This window comes from Harmonia axyridis, chromosome 1 (genome assembly GCF_914767665.1).
Source record: "Harmonia axyridis chromosome 1, icHarAxyr1.1, whole genome shotgun sequence".
Lineage (NCBI taxonomy): Eukaryota > Metazoa > Arthropoda > Insecta > Coleoptera > Coccinellidae > Harmonia > Harmonia axyridis.
This window is the reverse complement of record NC_059501.1, coordinates 14,751,595-14,772,766: the sequence shown is the minus strand read 5'-3', so window position 1 is coordinate 14,772,766 and position 21,172 is coordinate 14,751,595. Positions and strand designations below refer to the sequence as shown.

The 21,172-nt window shown below is 31.2% G+C and overlaps 3 protein-coding genes across 6 annotated transcripts; 2 read left to right on the top strand and 1 right to left on the bottom strand.

The window, feature by feature from the left end:
* Window positions 1-6,069: 6,069 nt before the first annotated feature.
* Window positions 6,070-9,922, top strand: LOC123677636 (ejaculatory bulb-specific protein 3-like). Its single transcript, XM_045614287.1, has 2 exons — window positions 6,070-6,390; window positions 9,619-9,922. Exons 1-2 carry the CDS (start codon window positions 6,201-6,203, stop codon window positions 9,825-9,827), a joined length of 399 nt encoding a protein of 132 aa, XP_045470243.1. The 5' UTR covers window positions 6,070-6,200; the 3' UTR covers window positions 9,828-9,922.
* A 737-nt stretch (window positions 9,923-10,659) lies between these two features.
* Window positions 10,660-12,573, bottom strand: LOC123677644 (allergen Tha p 1-like). Its single transcript, XM_045614299.1, has 2 exons — window positions 12,059-12,573; window positions 10,660-10,882 (listed from the first exon to the last, which is right to left on the bottom strand). Exons 1-2 carry the CDS (start codon window positions 12,213-12,215, stop codon window positions 10,734-10,736), a joined length of 306 nt encoding a protein of 101 aa, XP_045470255.1. The 5' UTR covers window positions 12,216-12,573; the 3' UTR covers window positions 10,660-10,733.
* A 2,594-nt stretch (window positions 12,574-15,167) lies between these two features.
* On the top strand, window positions 15,168-21,172 carry LOC123677610 (ninjurin-2-like). 4 transcript variants are annotated; one of them, XM_045614266.1, is made up of 3 exons: window positions 15,168-15,326; window positions 17,647-17,820; window positions 20,024-20,358. In XM_045614266.1, the coding sequence occupies exons 1-3, from the start codon at window positions 15,297-15,299 to the stop codon at window positions 20,231-20,233; spliced, it is 414 nt and encodes a 137-aa protein (XP_045470222.1). In that variant the 5' UTR covers window positions 15,168-15,296; the 3' UTR covers window positions 20,234-20,358. The 4 variants fall into 4 exon arrangements, with proteins under 4 accessions (XP_045470222.1, XP_045470206.1, XP_045470231.1 ...); XM_045614250.1 differs by lacking the exon at window positions 15,168-15,326 and adding an exon at window positions 16,001-16,210 and having other exon boundaries at window positions 20,024-21,172; XM_045614275.1 differs by lacking the exons at window positions 15,168-15,326; window positions 20,024-20,358 and adding exons at window positions 16,003-16,210; window positions 18,569-19,760.

Below are 21,172 nucleotides of genomic sequence, written 5' to 3'. Positions count from 1 at the left end.
TGTTTTTTCCAAAAGTAATAAATGCTTTTGAAAACTCTCATTAAGTTGGGTAAGGTTAGGCTAGTAGGGACAAATTTCTTCATTCCAACTCATTTAATATTTCAAATGATTGAAAAAACGTCATGTCCTGTGTGCTTGTGAAGTTACATAGCTTGTATTCAAATATAAAAATCAAAAGTCAAACCTTCGAATCTATACCTGATAAATTGTGGTTGAAAATATTGTATTCAATACGGTCAGGGCACTACACTTTTTGAATTTCGTAGTTCTGTATCCTCATTTTTTCCAGAAATTAATATTCCAAAATCGATATCATCAAGCCTTCTCGAACTGATTTGTGAGCCTCCAACTAATCGTCGCATCATAAGAATCATATTAAATTCAAGCAAAATATTGAAAGAAGAACAGAAAATTTTACAATATAGTTTATGACCACTTCCAATGCAGTTATTTCGAAACGTGACGGAAAACTATGAAATTATTCGTTTGAAAAAATTCTAATAAATATCTTGCGCCGAAGTTCGATCCCATGATCATTAACTCTAAAATACAAATGAAAATTTCATAAATTCATATCTCTGGAACCAGTGGCGTACCCAAGGGGGGGATAAGGGGGATATATCCCCCCCAGAAGGAATATTCATTGTATGTAACAACCTGATATATCACAATCTTATTATGAGTAAGCAAAATTCTTCGGAAAACTTTTTCAAAAGAAGGAAAAATTGAAATTTTTTTTCCTTATCCCCCCCCAGAGCTTATGTCTGGGTACGCCACTGTCCGGAACAATAAGTGTTAGTTAACATCTGGAAAAAAATATTGTATACAGTATCAACATAGCAATATACCTTTTTAATTAGTATCCTACTTTTGGATAATGCTGATATTTTTGGAACACAACCAAAATTCGAATAGCCTAGAGTCAACCCAATCTCATCGCCACAGGTTCGAATCCAAAAAGGACCTTTTTTTTTTCATTTGGCTTTAGATTTTGAATATTTTTCGAGCAGAAGTGAATAATAAACCATTGAGTAATTTTTGTTCCGGTAACGAATGCAAAATTTTATATTTTATTGAATTAATTGAATTAATTATTAATTAATTGCACTCTTGGATAAAATATGAGAAGCCACACCTAGTATTTTGGATTCCATATACAGAAGTTCCGTTCATAAACCATGTTGGATTTTATTTCTTCATTAGGAAACTATTACATACTTTCAATTATTTTAAAATTTCAAGAATAGGTAAACGAAAATCATCGTTTTACTTTTTTCGGAAATGTCTAACTTTTTAAGGGAAGGCTTAAGATCTTTTGCTTACATCACAAAAGCCCCCCTTCGATTTTCGATTCACCCTCTAAAAACTTTCGCACATATTTGGAAACAGCCTGTGTATATTCAAGCAAGGCAGGTGAACTACTCTTTATTCATTACAGGAAAGGATTATCTCTGATGATGACTAATTGGCTGATGTGGAATTTCTATTTTCCATTATTATAAAACATCTTATGCATGACAATTATCTGAATCTTCGTACCTGCATTAATCTTATTCATTCTAGGTTATCAAACTGCACAATCTCGTAACTACTATGATATCGAGTTTCATCGAAATCAAGATGGCTGTGATCAATGGTTTTCTACGGAATGGTTGAAACTCATGACTGACTAAAATGTGATAATTTTTGCTAAGGCTTTCATTAAAGACTTCAGGAAGAATTGCTCAGAAGTGAAACCTTCGACAATAGTGCTTAGATGAAAAAGCTTTATGGATTTAATGGACATTTGAATAACTAACATCGTCAGAAGACTGAAAACTTATAATCTAGCAGATACGGGTAATTGATTTGGAGAAATTTTCTCAAATACTTTTTTCCATTGAAATAAACCCATGTATTTCATAATGCAATTTAAAAATTTATTGGTAGTTCTCATCCGGTGTGAAAGACCGCTTATTTCTAAACCGAAGGTCAGGAGTTCGAACCTCAAACCAGGAAAGAAATTTTCTGGTTTTGTTCAACCGCCCAACCATTCGCTGTTGGGTAAAAAATTAACAGTGCTGTGTCCAAAGTGGCGATGGGACACAGTAACAAAGCCTACACAGAACACAATCGGTTCTCCTAACTATAGGCTTAAGGCTATAAGCTATAATGCCTACAGGAGAGTCGGGATAGAAAACATAAACAAAAAACAAACACAACATCTCGCGTTCAACAGGCTGAAGTTACTATGTGGATTCAATATATGGATAATTTTTTTGTATATTTAAATTCATATATTATAAAATTCTTCGATTTAAGTTATGTGGAAAAAGCTATCAATAGAGCTTTCAATTTGAAATGACAAAAATTAGCTCGAATAATGGGAACATATATTTAAATGAATTCCAACATAAATTGAATCAAGAATGTATTAATTTAAAATAAATTTTGAATGCTCGACATACTCATTACCTCTTTCTAAGCTTGATTGCTTCGTTTTATTTTTAAGGAGCTTTTAATTTTGTTCGCAAAAGTGAATCTTATTTGAAATTCCATATTTTATTGGAAATGTGTTACTTTTAATAAATATATTTTAATATTTAGAGTAATTTCTTATGTTGACCTTTTCCTACCATGAATTTAAAGGGCTTATTTCATTTCAATGATTTTCTCAAACTATAACGGTTTCATCAAAAACATATTGTTTTATTTTGCATTTGATCAAGATTAGAATCCAATCCCGCAAATGCGGGATCCCTCTGAAATTCTGCGGGATCAAAATTGCAAATAATTTAGGATATATAACGATTTTTGGATGGAAATTCAATTTTCTCCCTAATTACGAGATCAAATTTCCTGGAAACTGTGAGGTCTACGTAAAATCGGTGAATGGTGCCAGAATTGACGATCTCTGATTAGCCGAATTCCGATCTCATTCGAAAAATTTTTTGTGGAAAAATTTCCGTAAAATTTTCCATACCTAACCGTTAGAAAATTGAAAAAAATTAAAAGTTCCTTCATGGGACTATTGTACTATTTTATTGATTGAGTCGACTATGTAGATCACGAAAATGCTTGTAGTTTGACGATATTACTTCAGAAATTATAGGTAAGAATCTGAAATTTTCAAAAAAAAATAACGTTGAAATTCCCTTGGCTGCAACTTCTTCTGGACTTAAGCTACGCCTTTGAAACCTCACTATGTTTCAGATCAGAACCCGATGTTCAAAAAACGTTCTCATTTGAAGGGTCTGTGACGAATAATTCAGAAAATATATCGATTTTCGAATGGAAATTCAATTTTCTCCCTAATTACGAGATCAAATTTCCTCGAAACTGTGAGGTCTAGGCAAAATCGGAAAATGGTGCCAGAATTGACGATCCCTGATTAGCCGAATTTCGATCTCATCCGAAAATTTTTTTGTGGAAAAATTTTCGTGAAATTTTCCTTAGAAAATTGAAAAAAATTAAAAGTTCCTTCATGGGGCTATTTTACTATTTTATCGATTGATTCGACTATGTTGATCACGGAAATGCTTGTAGTTTGGCGGTGAGTACATTATTTCAGAAATTATAGGTAAAATCTGAAATTTTCGAAAAAAAAATGGACGAAATTCCCGAGGCTGCAACTTCTCCTGGACGTAAGCTACTCCTTTGAAACCTAACTATGTTTCAGATCAGAACCCGATGTTCAAAGTACGTTTTTATTTGAGGGATCTGTGACGAATCATTTAGGAGATATAACGATTTTCGGATGGAAATTCAATTTTCCCCCTTATTACGAGATCAAATTTCCTCGAAACTGTGAGGTCTACTAACATGAAATTTTCAATAGAGCTTGAAACGCAACATCTTGATGCAAATTTCCATCAAGCTCGAATAAGAAGCATTGAAATTAACAGAAAAAAAATTTTGAATTTTGTATTTACGGAACCCTTATTCTACTCGGATTTTGGCTATCACGAACTTAACTGCGACGTATCCTGAAAATTTCAAGTGTCAAGTTTTTTTCTGTTCGTTTAGGATGGTTTTGTTATCAGTAAGTCGAACCTTATCGTTCAGAACGATTTTCAGCTCCTAATGCGCAAATTACTGATATTGTGGCCAGAATATAGACCGATCTCTTCGGTGAATGGAACCTCAAAAACCTCTCAGGGCTTCTCTTTTTTTTACATAATAAAGAGAATTATAACATAATGAATTTCTGTACAGGGTGGGCAAATAAGCGAGATAAGCGGCTATATCTCAGGATCCACTCATCGTTGAGACTTGCGGTAAAAATTTTGACCACTAAAGTGTACAAGAAAACACACTGGAAATTTTTTTGAAGTTCATAACTTCATACCTCTACCGCTAGGGGCATAATAGCTATCGTCGAGTAGAAAAATGAATTTCACTCGAAAATGTTTCATACAAAGTTGAAGAAAAAAAAATCATCACTGTAATCCTTGGAAAATTCTCTATATTTTTGCATTGTCACTTTCGATTTTACGACATCAAATAAGGGTAGGGGAAAGGGAGAAATCTGACTGATTGAAGTGCCTGTAACTTCAGTTTGGCTCAACATTTTTGAGCAAATTAGATCTCGTCTAAGAGATAATATCTTGTTGATTGAGGACAAAATAAACTCATGATGAATTTGTTTTTGCTGCTTTCGACAGGGGGCGCTAAGTCAGAAGTTCATTGTTTTGTTCATTTTACTCCAAAATTTCAAATGTAATGATAAGATTTTCTTAACAGAAACAGAAGTTCATCAAATTTGCATGAAAAAACTTGAAGGTCGCAAAGAGATAGTTTCAGGCTTTCTGGAGTTATGGAGGAAAAAAGATATTCTTCAACTGATGCACTGCGAAAATCCAAATCGTGTAAAGACACGAGAACCTAAAGAGGTTTTGACAAAAACAGAAATCTCATCAAATTTGTATGAAAAAACCAGAAGGCCGCAGAGCGATAGCTTCAGGCCTTCTGGAGTTATGGCCGAAAGAAGACACAATTTAATTTTTCACTGCATCAATTGAAGAATATCTTTTTTCGTCCATAACTCCAGAACGCCTGAAGCTATCGCTTTGCGACCTTTTGGGTTTTTCATACAAATTTGATGGGATTTCTGTTTCTGTCAGATCTTAAAGACACAAATTGGATTTTCGCCATGCATCAGTTGAAGAATATCTTCTTTCGGCCATAACTTAAAAAACGCCTGAAACTATCGCTTTGCGACCTGCAGGTTTTTTCATGCAAATTTGATGGAATTGCGGTTTCTTTTAAGAAAATCCTATCATAACATTTGAACTTTCGAAGTAAAATCAACAAAAAAATGAACTTATGACTAAGCGCCCCCTATGGAAAGCAGCAAAAACAAATTTATCATGAGTATATTTTGTTCTCAATCAACAAGATATTATCTTTCAAACGAGATCTAATTTGCTCAAGAATGTTGAGCCAAACTGAAGTTACAGGCACTTCAATCAGTCAGATTTCTTCCTTTCACCTACCCTTATTTGATGTCGTAAAATTGAAAGTGACAATTACAAAAGATAGAGCATTTTTCAAGGATTACAGTGATGATTTTTCTTCTTCAACTTTATATGAAACATTTTCGAGTGAAATTCATTTTTCTACTCGACGATAGCTATTATGCCCCCTAGCGGTAGAGGTATGAACTTCAAAACAATTTCTTGTGTTTTCTTGTATACTTTAGTGGTAAAAATTTTTACCGCAAGTCTCTACGATGAGTGAATCCTGAGATATAGCCGCCTACCTCGCTTATTTGCCCACCCTGTACAGCTTAGCAACATCAAATCATGGGACCCAATTATTGATGATGAAGTATGATGTATCAACCCTCAGAAGCAAATTATAAATAACAATCCATGATGTAATATTTCATCCTATTGGTTCTGATTTTCGCAGAAAACCATGCATGAATTTTCTTAGTTAAACATTCAGATTTGCTGAAACTGGATTCCCAAGGATTACCTATATCAATTCACAAATTTATGTGAATTCGAAAAACTCAAACATAAAACCTGATTGGTATTCCCATAAATTTCTACGAAATGTTATTGTATATTGATCAATCAGTGTCCAATGCTACGCTGATGTCACATCGATACCCATACTCTCACTTTCTTGTTACTTGTTACCCCCTCAACTCCTTTAAATAGTGAACTGCTCTGGAGTTCTTGATCCATTGGTAGCATTTTCTGAATATTCATAACATGAACATCTTGAGTGCTGTTGTTCTACTTACCTGTGTAGCTTACGTAGTCTCGCAGGAGTCGACCTACACATCAAAATATGATAACATAGACATCGACCGTATTCTTGGCAACGATAGAATCTTAACAAGTTACATAAAATGTATGCTGGACCAGGGTTCCTGTACTCCTGAGGGTAGAGAACTCAAAAGTGAGTAAACTTTACTTTGTTATACTTTGTTGATTCTTACAAGAATTATCTCAATCGATGTAGCAATGATATCTGATTGAATTCATAGATCAGATCTTCTTAGGTTTCTTCTTGAATTTCTTTGTTTTCTTCAACGGTATAATTGGAAGAAAACCTGTGATATTTTAGTGAAGCGATAAGATATTCATCTTCATACGTATCATTTGATCTAGCTTTCAGTTTCGACTCAATTTTGTTTGATATTGATACAATTTACAATGATTCCTCATACATGCCTACTCGATATACTAGAAAAAAATGTCTGCAAATTGAAAAAAACAGGTCGATGAGTAATTCGAATTTTGTGGTAAATTGTCAAACAGAACATGGCTGAAAATTCTTATGCTTCCATTCTTGGATTTCCACATTTTTAGATTAATATTTGGAATTAAATATATTAGATTCCACTCAAGTAAATGTATAATGATTTTTCTTAAATCGAAAGTCTGTTCATCATTTGATGCTTTTGTCGAGAATTATTTAAATGAGTTAAAAAAAAGTTTTCTCCTACCCCTAGCTTGAAAACCCAATATAAGAAGCCTAAAAAAAATTTCCAAATTATAATAATAAAACTTTATTCATAATTCATTGCAATGATAAAGAATACAGAGCCCTTATTTTGAAGACTCTTATTAGTTTCGATGAAGTTCAAAATATTTCATTATCATATAACTCATAATCAAAAATATGTATCATCCACATTTCATGTGCACTATTAGCTAAAAGTTTCGAATTAAACAAAAATAACTCAAAAACTATTTGAGCTGTAGGTATTCACGGTAGTCAAGCCTCAATTCATATACCCCTCGGATAATGATTTTTTTGAGTTAAACCTTCAATTTTTGGATTTTGAAATTCACGAATCGGATTCTCATTTTGAACTATGTGATTGATACAATTATTTTGCTAAAATTTATAAGGCACTACAAAAAATATCTTGAATTTAGTTTTATAATGACATTTAAGTAGATATCGAACATCAAATAGATATTTCTTCACTTCAAATTTTCCCACTAATGGTTTCGAAGTTATATATCTAATATTATGAATCTCGCACTTGGTAATTATGCAGAATTCTGCATAATTATCCTGTGTGAAAGCCACGCTGGATAATATTCAACTTTTTTTTAATTTAATTGAAATATTTTCTTAGAGAAAATCTAGGAAGATTCAAAACTTTTCCAAAGAACTATTAGGGCAATTGAAAAACTGAAAGTACAAACAAAATAGAGAATTTTTCAAGTCATTTTAATTCTCCAAACATTGAAAAACCTAATGCCTTCTTTATTTTGTGTCCATTTTTGCCCATTAGGTCTTCACTTTTGATATGTGACTACTCTTGAGACTTGATCTTATCAGCTCTCTGAATATCAAAACTGCATCATCAAAAGTAGTTGGAGTTGTCCTTCCAACCAATCCTTAAAAGTTTCAAACCTTTTTTGGGATTAACCATCACGTTACCACATCATCTTATGCCTACAACTTTCGATCGCTTTCTCTGTACATTAAACTTCCGATTATTATGTAATATGTAAAACTGGACGTTGACCCATTAAAACCAATTCAGGTTCCACTACCAATCTCAGCTAACTGCATCAGAATTTTTCTCGATACTCCAATATCGAGACAGTCAATCAAGCGTGAGAAATGACATATCAGTCAATACTTATTTCTTATAGAGTTTCAGTCGTGTAAAGCAAGGTTCTTTCTTATGCAAACTAGGTCAAGCATGATTCGAATTTGTACTTGAGGTATTCCTTAAATTGCTAAGCGTCAAGCACATATATGCCATAAGCGGGTAGTTTAAGACCATTTTCCTCGAGTTTCCATAATAGGCAATTTAATAGGTAGAATTGCTTCCAGGTATTTCCTTGTTCCTCAAGGATTTCTTTGAATCCATTCTATCTACTCTGTGACTTCCTTTAACTCTCATTTTGATTCAAAGAAAAGCAAACTTTCCACGAAAAACGTATAAATAATAGTTAATAGTGAAAAACTGGAAATGATTGAGTCTTATTTTTGTTTCATATTTTGTGCCTTACGAATTCAGATCACCTAAATACCGAAAACTGAGGTGAAATGGGGTGATCTTTAAAAACTGAAAAAAAAAATATATAACACTGAATTATATATAGTTTTTCGCTGAATTCTCCTTCAACTCTAATACATATTTGCATATTTCGAAATATCTGTAGAATCAAAATGGCAATTTACTCAAAAATAAGTCGTTACTGGATGTCATAGAGTGGGTGTATTAGATTCCATCACATCATCGAAGACAACAAAAAAACAAGTAACACAAGAGATCGCTGGAAGTTATAAATTGAAAATTGAAAATAAATGCCACATTAAGTATATTTTTGAATAATTCCGAATATTTGATCGGAATAATAGCATTGTTTTTATGTATATATATTATAACTTTTAATTCAATTTTAGTTTAGGTTATTTACCAATGCAGCATCGACAACTAAGAAATTCAATCTTGTGATATTATATTGTTAATACCAATAACGATGTAAGTTATAACGTTTTCATGAATGATTCAACAAAGAATTTGCATCATTTGTAGTCTTTAAACATCCTATCTGTATAGTGAAAATTATATGCATTACCTATTTACCTATCGCATCAAAGTTTATTTCTATTTCCAAATTTTAATGTCCACAATACAAGGGTACAAATGATTGAAAGATAAAATATATAAATAAAATATATTCATTGTCATTTATGACTATAGGTATCCTGACTCCTAATTGATTACGTCAATTGAATAGACTTGTTTTTAAAAACGACAAAAATTAACACATGTTCGCGAAAAGCTTATTTTTCTATCTGAATATGTTGTTCATTCGCCAAAAAAACATGCCGATCATATTTATTCAAAGAACCTGCAAATTTAATAATAAACTTTATTTTTTCTTCTTTATTGCAAAATAAAAAGAATCGTATGGAAGAAATTAACATTCGAGCATTGACTGTATTCAGATGAGATCATGATCAGCTTCGATTTCATTGCATAATAATAATAATAATAATGATAATTCTGAAATCTTACCAATATATTTTTGTGCCACCTACACAAATAGAAATTAATCTAAATGTAAAAAAATGATTTTTTGCCATTGTTGATGTTCAATTTGCTTATTTGTCGTAAGCTTTTTTCTAATTGTGATGTTCAATTTCCAGAAACTTTACCAGATGCACTTAAAAGGGGCTGTGATAAATGTAATCCAAAGCAGAAAGATGTAGCCGAAAAAGTAGTAAGGCATTTAACCCAAAAAAGACCAAAGGACTGGGAGAAACTAGTACAGAAATACGATCCTCAAGGAGCGTACAGAAAGAAGTTCGAAGAATTCAGACTACAAGCTGAAAAGAACGGAAAATTGTCAGTTTAAACAGAGCTGATATTTACTTTATGCCAAGTGAGATTGGAATAATTTTACAAATGTATTATATGGACTGAATAAAGATTTTACTCTTTACAAATTAATATCCACTATGAAATCAACCCAAATATTTTCTTTCAAGAGATTAACTAATATTGATGAATATATCTAGATCATAGATATACTGGTTTATTCAACAGGAGAGGAAAGAATTAATGATCTCCTGACCTCACATCGATGCTTTCCGCATTTTTCTCATTCAAAATGTTATGTTGATCGCGTCCCCAGAACTAGAGAAAATTCAAGAAGAATATCAAAAAAATTATGAAAATAGAAACTTATGAGTACTCGTTCATTCATGCCGCAATTGCAACCTTGGACATCGTAGAACACTAATTAATTTTGGTATGTAATTTTTTTTTCAAATTCTGTTTGAATTTTCTCCTCGAAAAGGGTGCACAAATATACATTATTGACTATAGTTATATCTCGATTGTCTCCTCGAGAAATAATAATCCAGTAGGGATCTACAGAATTTTTGAAAAATGATAAAACACCTTGAATGTAGTATTTTTTTAAAACGTTCAAACAATTCTGTGTAGCTGTACAATGTTAATGATGAAGTCAAGTGAAGAAAATTCAGGTTAGGTCACAGATTTTATATTTATCTACTGGTTTCTCAAAAAATGGGGACAAGTATAAGAAGAACGTGTTTTATTTAGTATGAAAAATACCAAATCGGGATTCTACCTACCTTGAGTTGGAACATGGATTATCATGAATGTTGCTATTAATTTCTGGTTGACTAGATAGTCGAGGTGTTAATGATTTGATAACAGCAAATAGTTAAAATATATATTTGAAATTGTAACATAAATTAAATTCAAAATTTTTTTCTGGGCAAAACTATCACGTCTACCGCTGTTTCTTTCCATACTTATCGACCAGTTCATTCCACACATATGGGTATTTTGATTGGACGTAAGCCGCTATCCTCTGAGCATTAGCCAACTGTTTTGGGGTGCAATTTTGGCATTGGTTGCCAATTATTTCAGGCAAAGAATCTGCAAAAAAGTCAATGTGTTATGTATATCGATACTTGATATGGTTTAATATCATCCATCAATCCAGTGGATCAAAAAAAAAAAAGAGCCAAATTGTGCATCCCACTGTAGTTTATTATTCCCACTTTCAATGCAAACAAAATTAAAACATCACAAAAAAATATCTAATTTTGTTTCATATGATCCCCAATACAAGAATAATAGCTTCGAATTTGTTATTATTTTCTATTTAGAATATGCAAAAATTCAAAAAATTATAGATCAAAATTGTAAAAAAAACATATAAAATAATGAATATGAATGCCTATAATATTTATCTGAATATCCATCATCGAGATGGTTTAAAATTCTGAAAAATTCCGAAAATAAAAAGGAATACTGCGGTAAAAATAATGTATTGAGTTTTATCTTAGCTATTCATACTTCTATTATAAATACTTTATGAAATTTTCGAAAAATTTCTTCTTTCATTTGACTGCTTTGTTTTCATTTCTTGAAATTCACTGATCTTTTTCTTTCGCTATGAAGATAAATATGTTTAATACTGCAACCGATTTTTGAGCACCCATATTTCGAACAGATCCCTCTATAATTCCATCACAAAATGTCTATTATTCTTGAATTTTGAGCTTAAACAACAAGGGTCGACTCATTCATGACGAATCCGTGCTCAGATTCGATCGAAATAAAAATTTGAATTTAGACGTAAAATGACAACTCCAAGCTTTGATTGAAATTGTATGTTGATCGTATTTCCAGAATTATAGAAAACAACTTTATTATATTATAGAAATAAGTAGAAAAAATAGCGAAAAATATTACCAATGATATAAAAAAAATAAAGAAGTGCCCAAAAGTTTCTGATTTCACGTCAATGCTTTGCACATTTTTTATATGAATAAAAATTCAATACATGAACATTTATTTTATTTGAATTATTTCGAACGGAAAAATTTTTTGTATGTCAATCGTGCAAAGTTTTCATGGGAAATTATAAAAGCTATCTCCTTGAAATTCTGACATTATTATTACGATTCATGAATCTCAAAGGCTAAAAATCGGAAGACCAAATTTGAAATAAAATAATTTTCAATAATAATTTTTTTAGAACAATTTTCTTCGATTTTATTCAAATACATTATATCTACTGAATGAGAGAATTAAAAAAATCTTTACCTCTAACTTGCCTTCCCAACCTGTCGCATGGTCCCTTATCCAAGGCACACAAAAGTTGTTTATCTACGTAGCTATTTCCTGCCAATTGACATTCCATAGAAGTCAAAAGGGAGGCAAATACCAATGCCAAGACGGCGGCTAAGACAGGCACTTTCATTCTGATAGAAAAATGTGAACTGAGGGTGGTTGCTCAAAGACATCATTTATATTCTTTTCGCGTCACCGGAAGTCCGATGCCAGATAACAACCACCTCTGTTCATCCCGTGAAGATTATGTGGTCACAAAATTTGTCACGAAATCTGAAAATTGAGGAAATATTGTAACACCGCATAAAACGTCGTCGAGATTTCTTCATGGTAATTAGAAGTCTTTGAAGAGCAAGACAATGAGCGTCACGGTTGGTACTGTTCGTAATGAATTTCAGAGTGAACAATGTGCCAATCCGTTAGAAAATCTTTGGAATGGTATAAGTAACATAATTTCAACCAAAACCTTATTCACAGTTAGGAGAAATTTGAAATATAATTTTCCACAAAGTAAAATATACCAATCAAAGGCCACAATTCTCAAATAAATTTTGATTGAATAAGTGAAAAAATGATACTTATTTTATCGCGACTAAATTTTCATTTTTCCTTTACAGTATTTTTCTTTTGGTAATCTATGGGTTATCCTCATAATTTTTGCTGAAAGTGTATGAAAAATTTGAATTTCTTGATTTTTCGAAGACGGACGGCCAATGGACAAATTTTTTTATTCGATTTCTGGATTCTGTACATTTTGAACGTGAACTGTGAAAATTTCAGGGGAAGTTGAACTTTTTTTCATCGAGCGCTTCCAAATTTGATTATAATTATATTGTATTAAACGTTAGAAAAGTCCATTTTCAATAAAGCCACAAAGAATAATGTTTTCGGCATGAATTCGAGCTATTTAGGAAATAATCAAGCTGTATAGCCGTATAGCACTACGCTAATGAATTCAAATCGATTAAACCGTCAGAATATCCTTTGTAAGATTTTGCTTTTAAAAAACTAGTTTCAGGTGAAATAGTTTTGAAGTTGAGTTGTACCGGGTTTTTCACCATAATTTGACCCCCCCTTTAACTTTGTTACTAACAGAGGTACAGAAAATGTTTTCAACAAAAGTTTCATGAAATCGACTAGTGTTTTCTGAAATGATTTCAAAAAATTAAATATATACAGAGTGGGCAACATATTGAATGCACCCTGTATATTTTTATATATTTGACTAGCTCTTTTTCCCCTGATTTCGAATATAAAATATATGTTTGGTCTATCTCTCTTATTCTGAGTACCACAGAGTTTCAAATTTTAAGAACCACCTCTCATGCTCAGTAATCAGTTTTCAAGTGATAGGCTGCGATAACTCAAAATGCCTTTTTTAGAGTTCCAATTTATACTGAAAAACGTATGTCATATATCGTTAACAACGAGATGACTCAAAAAAAGGCATTTTGAGTTATCGCAGCCTACCACGTAATAACTGATTACTGGAGCATGCTAGGTGATTCTTAAAATTTGAAACTCTGTGGTACTCAGAATAAGAGAGATAGACCAAACATATGTTATATATTCAAAATCAGGGGAAAAAGAGCTAGTCAAATATAGAAAAATATACAGGGTGTTCCATTTGAAAAAATGAAGTTGCATTCATTATGTTGCCCACTCTGTATATATCCGATTTTTTTAAATTATTTTAGAAAACACTAGTCGATTTCGTGAAACTTTTGTTGAAAACATTTTTTTGTACCTCTTTCAGTAACAAAGTTAAAGGGGGTCAAATTATAGTGAAAAACCCGGTACAGAATCAAGCTCAAAATATTTGGAAAAACCTGAGAGCAGAAGCAGTTAGAAATGTAGAATTGAAGACGGTCGACGAAAGAAAATAAATAATACGATAATATTCGGAAAAGCCAATATAGGAATTGAAAGAATGAACGGACCAGTGGAGAGACAATTCACTGAACAAACCAATAATGTCATCAATAAGTGAAAAAAAGGACAATCGATAGATAATTCAGTATGATATTCAGTATGATCGTTTTGGTGTTTTTTAAATTAATTAATTCAGACACTTTTGTATTGTTCCAAAACAATATAGAATTCTGAATATATTTCCAAAATTTTTACTAGAATTCACCCTGTAATTCTTGAAATTCAAATCAAATCATAAAATTAATTGATATGTACAAAACATTGATTTCACATAAAATCATATATGTTTTCTTAAACTGTTCAAATTAGTTTTTCAAATTTGTGAGACAAGAAGGTTGAAGGTTCATCCACCATTTTCAATAGATTAATGGATTTCAATGTTTTTAATCCTGGCACATTTGGCACAGTGTTTACCTGACAGCAAAAAGATAGAATAATAATCCGAATAGAAAAAAATGTCTGCCATGCTACCGCAAATTTTAGGTACAAATTTTACTCAATTCTATATTTTTCAAAATAATGTCAGGATTGAGAAATGAATGTAATTTATTCTCCACATCAAATGTGAATAACTGGCGCAAAATCAAATAAAAATGATTTGGAAAAAATTTCATCTAATGCTTTTGAAGGAAAATTTCAATAATGTCTGAATGAAAAACTTTCAGAGGTACCGAATAGAACACACACCATTCACACAAACCTACTTTCACTGACTATTTGGTTGTCTATACTGATTCCAACCCAGTGAATGATGCTCCTTCTGATATTTTTTAACAAACGGAAATATTTTTATGGTAACTGAAAAAATAATACATCCTTGTTGAAATTCACGGCTTTTTTCCATTTCAATCCATACAGTCCTTAAAAATGTGCATTGCAACTGTTTTACTTGACTGGAAATTTGTTTCTCCTCATACAATCCGATAACTTTAGATAAAAAAAAAACATAAAAAAGGCAGGACATACTTCTTACTAACCTCGTATTAAACCTTTAAATAACGGCTTTGCCATTAATTTTATTCATCTATTCAAACTTCCATATTACTGATTAATAGGCTGAGGGTATTCTATATTTTGTTATCATTGTGAGTTTCCATGGCACCATGGCGAATTTGAGGCGTCCATCGATTAGAGACCTTCATGAGATCCTCACTTTATATTTGGGTATTTCCACGTAAACTTAAAACCAGAAATTCATTTTTCATTGTTATCAATTGGTGAAGTTTGAAACTACCAAAAAAAAATTGTTATTTCTTTTCAGAGAGTTTTCGGAATTGATATGTCTGTGAGTGTCACTGCTTTTAGCGAGGTAAGAGCATAATAGATAGAACTAATTAAATCCTAACCGATTTTTTATAAAGTTTTGAAAATTAGTTTATTTCCTTATCAATCGATTATTTCTGACAATCCACGTGGTAAAGAATGATATACGAGCAGATTGAAGCCTGAAAACGTTACATAAACAGCTCAAAATAGTGCAACCACAGTCTCAGTCACTAAGTGTTTCAGAAAGACAGAAAGAAGATTTTCGAGCTCACATATTTTGTAATATATTCTCAACTCAACATATAGAGCAATTTTTTTTGCTAATATTATTTAGAGACGAATGGATTCGATTAATAAGAAACAACAAAAAAAGAATGACGATTAGATCATTTCTGATCATACTGATCATAGTATTGTCAAGCAATCAACTTGAGATTTCTTTCAAACCGCAAAGCAAGAGCATCTTAACCGCAAAGTAGAGATAAAAGCGAACAGAACAAAAACAAAGGAATTGGACAGAGATAAGTCGATCTCAATCGCAAAATATCTACGTCTCAAATTGATATTTTATTATTTCATCGGTTTCTTTATTTCTATATGTAGATACCTATTCATATTCTATTTTATTGCATGATTTGTATTATCAGGTAACGGCTTTATATTGAATTGAACGACTATCAATCATCAATTTATCTTATTTATCGGAAATCTGCTAGACCTTATCGAACAATAAAGTGTACTTTTATAAGCATGTACACATTTCGAGTAGCTATACCTGTATTTATTTTGTTCTGAAGTGTTTATTTTGAGAATGCCAAAATGTCCCGTGAAAATGAACAAACCATCTCTACTGTAAGTGGGGACATCACAACTGTGGATAGGGTTGCTCAAAAAGCCCAAAAAGATGGGATTCTCGAGATTATAGAGGTATGATTTCGTTTGTTGTGCAGCAAAATTTTTCTCTTCAATTTCACTTTTTGATCAAGTAACTTAAGAGTTTGAGTGGTTTTCAATACATATATGGGTAGCCATTAGGTATGTTTTTGATTATTGACATTTAAATTTATCCTTTCTACGTTCAATGCTTACAAATTTTGCAACTAGTGTTTTAATTTCGTTATATGTACCGATTTATACATAATAAGTATGGGTAAGTGTTTGTACAAAGCATACCTACAATCTTAAGCTTAGGATACTCCTCATCCTGTTCTGCAACTTATCTTCTGATAATACTGAATGATAAAGACCACACACTTTGAAGAATTGATATCACTCAGAAAGGTTTGCTTAGGGAGAGGAGCCAAAAACAGTTAAAACCATTATACAGTTCAGATATCCATTCTACCTTTTTAGATAATGAGTTTTAGCGGAAAAGGTAGTATTCATACTTCTGGAAGGAGAGATGGAAAAAAGAGTTTTCTTTGAGCTCAGTAATCTTCGGTTGAAATATATGTACAAGTTGAAGACTCATCTTGTACAGCTGAATTTTATAAAACAATTTGAAAGAAAATTACTTGGAAAAATTTCTTATTTTAGCCAGAATTATCACTTCGGAAAGTTATAATCTTGTCTTTTAAATCACCCTGTGCAGTAACGTATATCGAAATGAGAAAAATCGAACCATGCATGCATTTATTATTTTTTTCTACATTCATGAAAAAGCAAAATTTTATTGAACTTTATTTAGTGGAAAAAGAAGTTCTTTATTGCACTAGTGCAATAAAGTTTTCAATGCACTCATCTGTCATTCTACTTCAACGTGCTGTCATCATGACAAACAAATATTTCAGCCTGAAGGAAATAACGATGTACAGTTACCAAGTACTAGTACGTTTACAGCAGTAACAAATCAAGAAGTGGATTCAAAAAGTACTTCACTACGAAATATTCATATTGAAAATTGCACCAATTGTTCATTCACTTTCAACATTGAGGGTAAAAATAAAGTTTAAGTTAAATTGTTCGTAACGTATTAGTTCCTGTTTCAACGCAAATCGATATTAATAATAAAGTATTCAAGTTGCGCTTTTCATTTTCCTACACCTAGTGCTGCACCTCAATAAATCATTTTTTGCTTTTTGCATGAACGTAGAAAAAATATTGTATGCAACTTGTGCAATAAACATTCACTTGTTGCATAAATAACTATTATATGCTTTTTCGTTTCCTCAAGAAAATTTGTTTCAAAAAATTTATAAATGGCATTTTGTTGAAAATGTATGTTTTCACAGCATGTCACTTTACAAGTTGATTGAGTAGCTAATGGAATCTTTTCTTTCAAAAAGAAATTTAGGTGTGGTGAGCTTAGACAATGAAGAAAAATTCTTGTTCAATGAAGGTTTCATAATCGATATTTTTTTCAGAAAACTCTCGATCCCAACAAGTATGCTACGAAAAAGACCATCGCTCAAGGACTCTTGGATGTTGCACTTTTAACAGCAAATGCTTCCCAACTCAAATATATACTTCAAGTTGGGCCTAAACATGAATTCTATACGCTCATGTTGAGTCTCATCATAGTTTCTATCATTTTACAGGTTTGTATGTCTCAATAATATAAGAACTATCAGTTTCAAGTAGATCAAATTCAAAAATAGTATAGGGAAAAAATATCAATTAGGACATAAGCTCACCTACTCATGGCTTTAGTCCTAGTGGACGAATATCAAACAACTTACATTTTCTTCTGTATTCTGTAACAGGAATCGGAATAATATACAATTTTTGATATAGGTCATTGTTGGATTACTCTGCTTATCTCTACATCTACTGAGAGATTGTCGTCTTCATCTAGAAGATTATCATAGATCTGCTATATGGTTGAATCACCTTACCATTATCCTTGCTTTCATCATAACTGCAATAAATTTATTAATATCTTGTTTCGATCCGACAGTAGCACCTAAATCGGTGATTTACGATCCTCCTTCGTTGACAGGAGAACAAAATTGACATCGATTAGGAATATCAGCAATACAGGTGCTCCTTTTTCACGTCTATTAGGTTCATTTTTTTTTGCTCTGGTTTTATTTTTTATTACCCTCTAATCAAAACTTTCAAGTCAAAGTAACTACTCAAAGTAGACATTTTATATCAAATTGTTAGTACAAATTGTTTATGTAAATCCTCGTGTATAAAATTGGTATTCATTGAAACTGATGTAGAAACATCACTGTTGTATTGAGGTCATTTTTGAATTTTCGGTAACTAGTTTTATGAATTGTAATCCAACTAAGTATTCAAAATTGAATATTGCAGTTTCTAAATTTATTTTTTCCTTTCCAGTTAGCTGTTGCAATTTTGTTCGTTATAATTGGAGGTATGAATATCAACAAAGAACGGAACAAAAAGGCTGCGTTAATATTGAACGACATTATCTTAGTATTTATATTTTTGATAGCGATAGTCAATATTTTGATATCTGGCTTTGGTATGGAATTTTCAAGTCAGCCTCTGACCCACTTATGATTTTATTGTATTATTGGGAAAACAAGATCTTTAATATATCGGAAACAATAATATTGTAAAAATGGTGCGAATAAGCAGACTGACAAATATAAATCAAAAATAATTCCATGAAAGGAAAATTAAGGATGAAAACGTACCGAAAAGTATTCAATATTTACCGATTAAATTGTAAATCATTTTATATAAGTATTGGTTTTTCAATGAGGTTGATATACATCAAAATTAATCGCAAAGTGTTTGAGACTGAATTATCGAAAAAGAAAAATACACGATAATTTAGTAGATACCTAGGTATATGATCACCAAGCTCTTTAGACGTCCATCAGAGAACCCTAACTGTAGATCATGATTTCGATCTTATTGGTGTATCTTCAGTGCAACTGAGCAATTAGGTATTGGAAATGAATAGATCTTTTCAAGGAGCTAAGGGATACTTTAGAGAATTTCCTTCCACTCATCACAAACACACTAAATAATTCTCTTGCAACATTTGATGATAATGAATACTTGAAAATAGTTCAGGGAAACCCTCCAGAAAGCACCATAAAATTATTTGTTAAATCATCTTCATCCAAGTTGACAATCAAGTAAAACATCTCTCAAATTGATGTTGGATGACATTATCATTATCGTATCTTTCGACAAAAATTTTTCTGGATTCTGCATTTCTGCATTTTGTTTTCCCATTGGTATCGAGTTCAATTTTTTACCTAGATTTCGATTTCAAACAAAAGGAAGTTGAATCATATTTTGTGTCATGAAAAACTCTCAAACAATACAAAAAACACGGACTGCCATTAGATTTTAAATAAATATTATATCATCCTTATTGAAAAGCACACTGGTTATATTAATTATTAATTGTAGTATTCAATGTAACCATTTATTACTAATACTCTATTTTGATAAGCTCAAATCAAAATTGTACAGCTATTACATCGGCAATTGTAGGTACGATTGTAAAAAACTCGAATATATTGATAAATAAATATTCTTCTGAATTAATGAAATTATGAAACTGAATCTGATTTTAGTTATGAATTTTTTCAGTCGAAAACTAAGAAAATATCAAAACATTCATTTTTCGTTAATTCTGTGAATAATATAATAATCGTATTATTCGTATTTTCTACTTTTTCTTTAGTAATACACCTTACTCTCTACTAGTTAGGTAATAGGGGACATAATAAAATAGGGAAACAAAGATTCAATTAGTTTTTAATCAATTAAACTGCAATCTCTCATGTCGTGAAATATATATTTATTCTTCAGGTGACTGGTGGAGTTGTAGCCTTATTAGTTTACGTGAAAATGGATCATACTAGGAATCACGAATATAATAAAGTCGCTTGGATATTGAATCACATCAATTTAGGACTGGTTACTTCTGCAATGTTCTGCGACATTATAAAAATGAACTTCGGTCTCGACCCAGCAATAACTGTTTTAACCATAAATGAAACAAGTCGAAAGGAGTTATAATAACTTTGCTTCTACTTTATTTTTTTTTTTTCAAGAAAAAGAGATTTGGTATCTAACATATTCAAAATCTTTTAGCAAGAACTATTTCAAAATATACCTCAGAAACTAATATGATTTTCGAATTATCAAGGATCAATTATTATTTACTATTTATTCTTAAGTATATTTTTATTTCGACTTTTCTTTTCTGTTTTCTTCTTTCTTTTTATTTTTCTTTTTTCACTTCATTTCATATTAGTTAATTTCAACAATAGTTAATTTTAGTTCAATTTTTTCTCGAACAAAAAAATTTTGGTATTCGACATATACAAAATCTTTTAGCAAGAACTATTCCAAAATATATATTTCCTCAGAAACCAATATAATTCTTGAATTATGAATGATCAATTATTTATTTTTAAGTTTATTTTTATGTTGAATTTTCTTTTCTGTTTTCTTCTTTCTTTTTATTTTTCTTTCTTTACTTCATTTTCTTTTTTCCTCCTACAGATAGTACAAGGAACGTTGTGTATATTTCTGGGTGTCAAATTTGATATCAACGACAAAGATGATCATAGTCCAGCCGACAAAGTGAACAATTTTGTAGTTTTAACGAACTTTCTATTGATGGGTGTGAATATTGTCATCAATACATTCGATATGAGATCATCAGATTCAGCAACATGATCGAGAAAAATTATTCTGAATACTGAAATAAGATGAAATTCATGGAAAATACACGATCATTTTTATTTATTGCATATATGTATATGATCACAATATTTTTATATAGAAGTGAATGATTTTGTATAATAAAAAAAAAACATGACTAAAAAAACAAAAATCTACAAGCAGTATGCTAACAGAAATGCGACTCAAAAATAATAGTCAAGAGTTCATTAATTAAAATTATATAATGTATATGTGGATAAATATTATAGTTACTAGAGAGCCATCGCA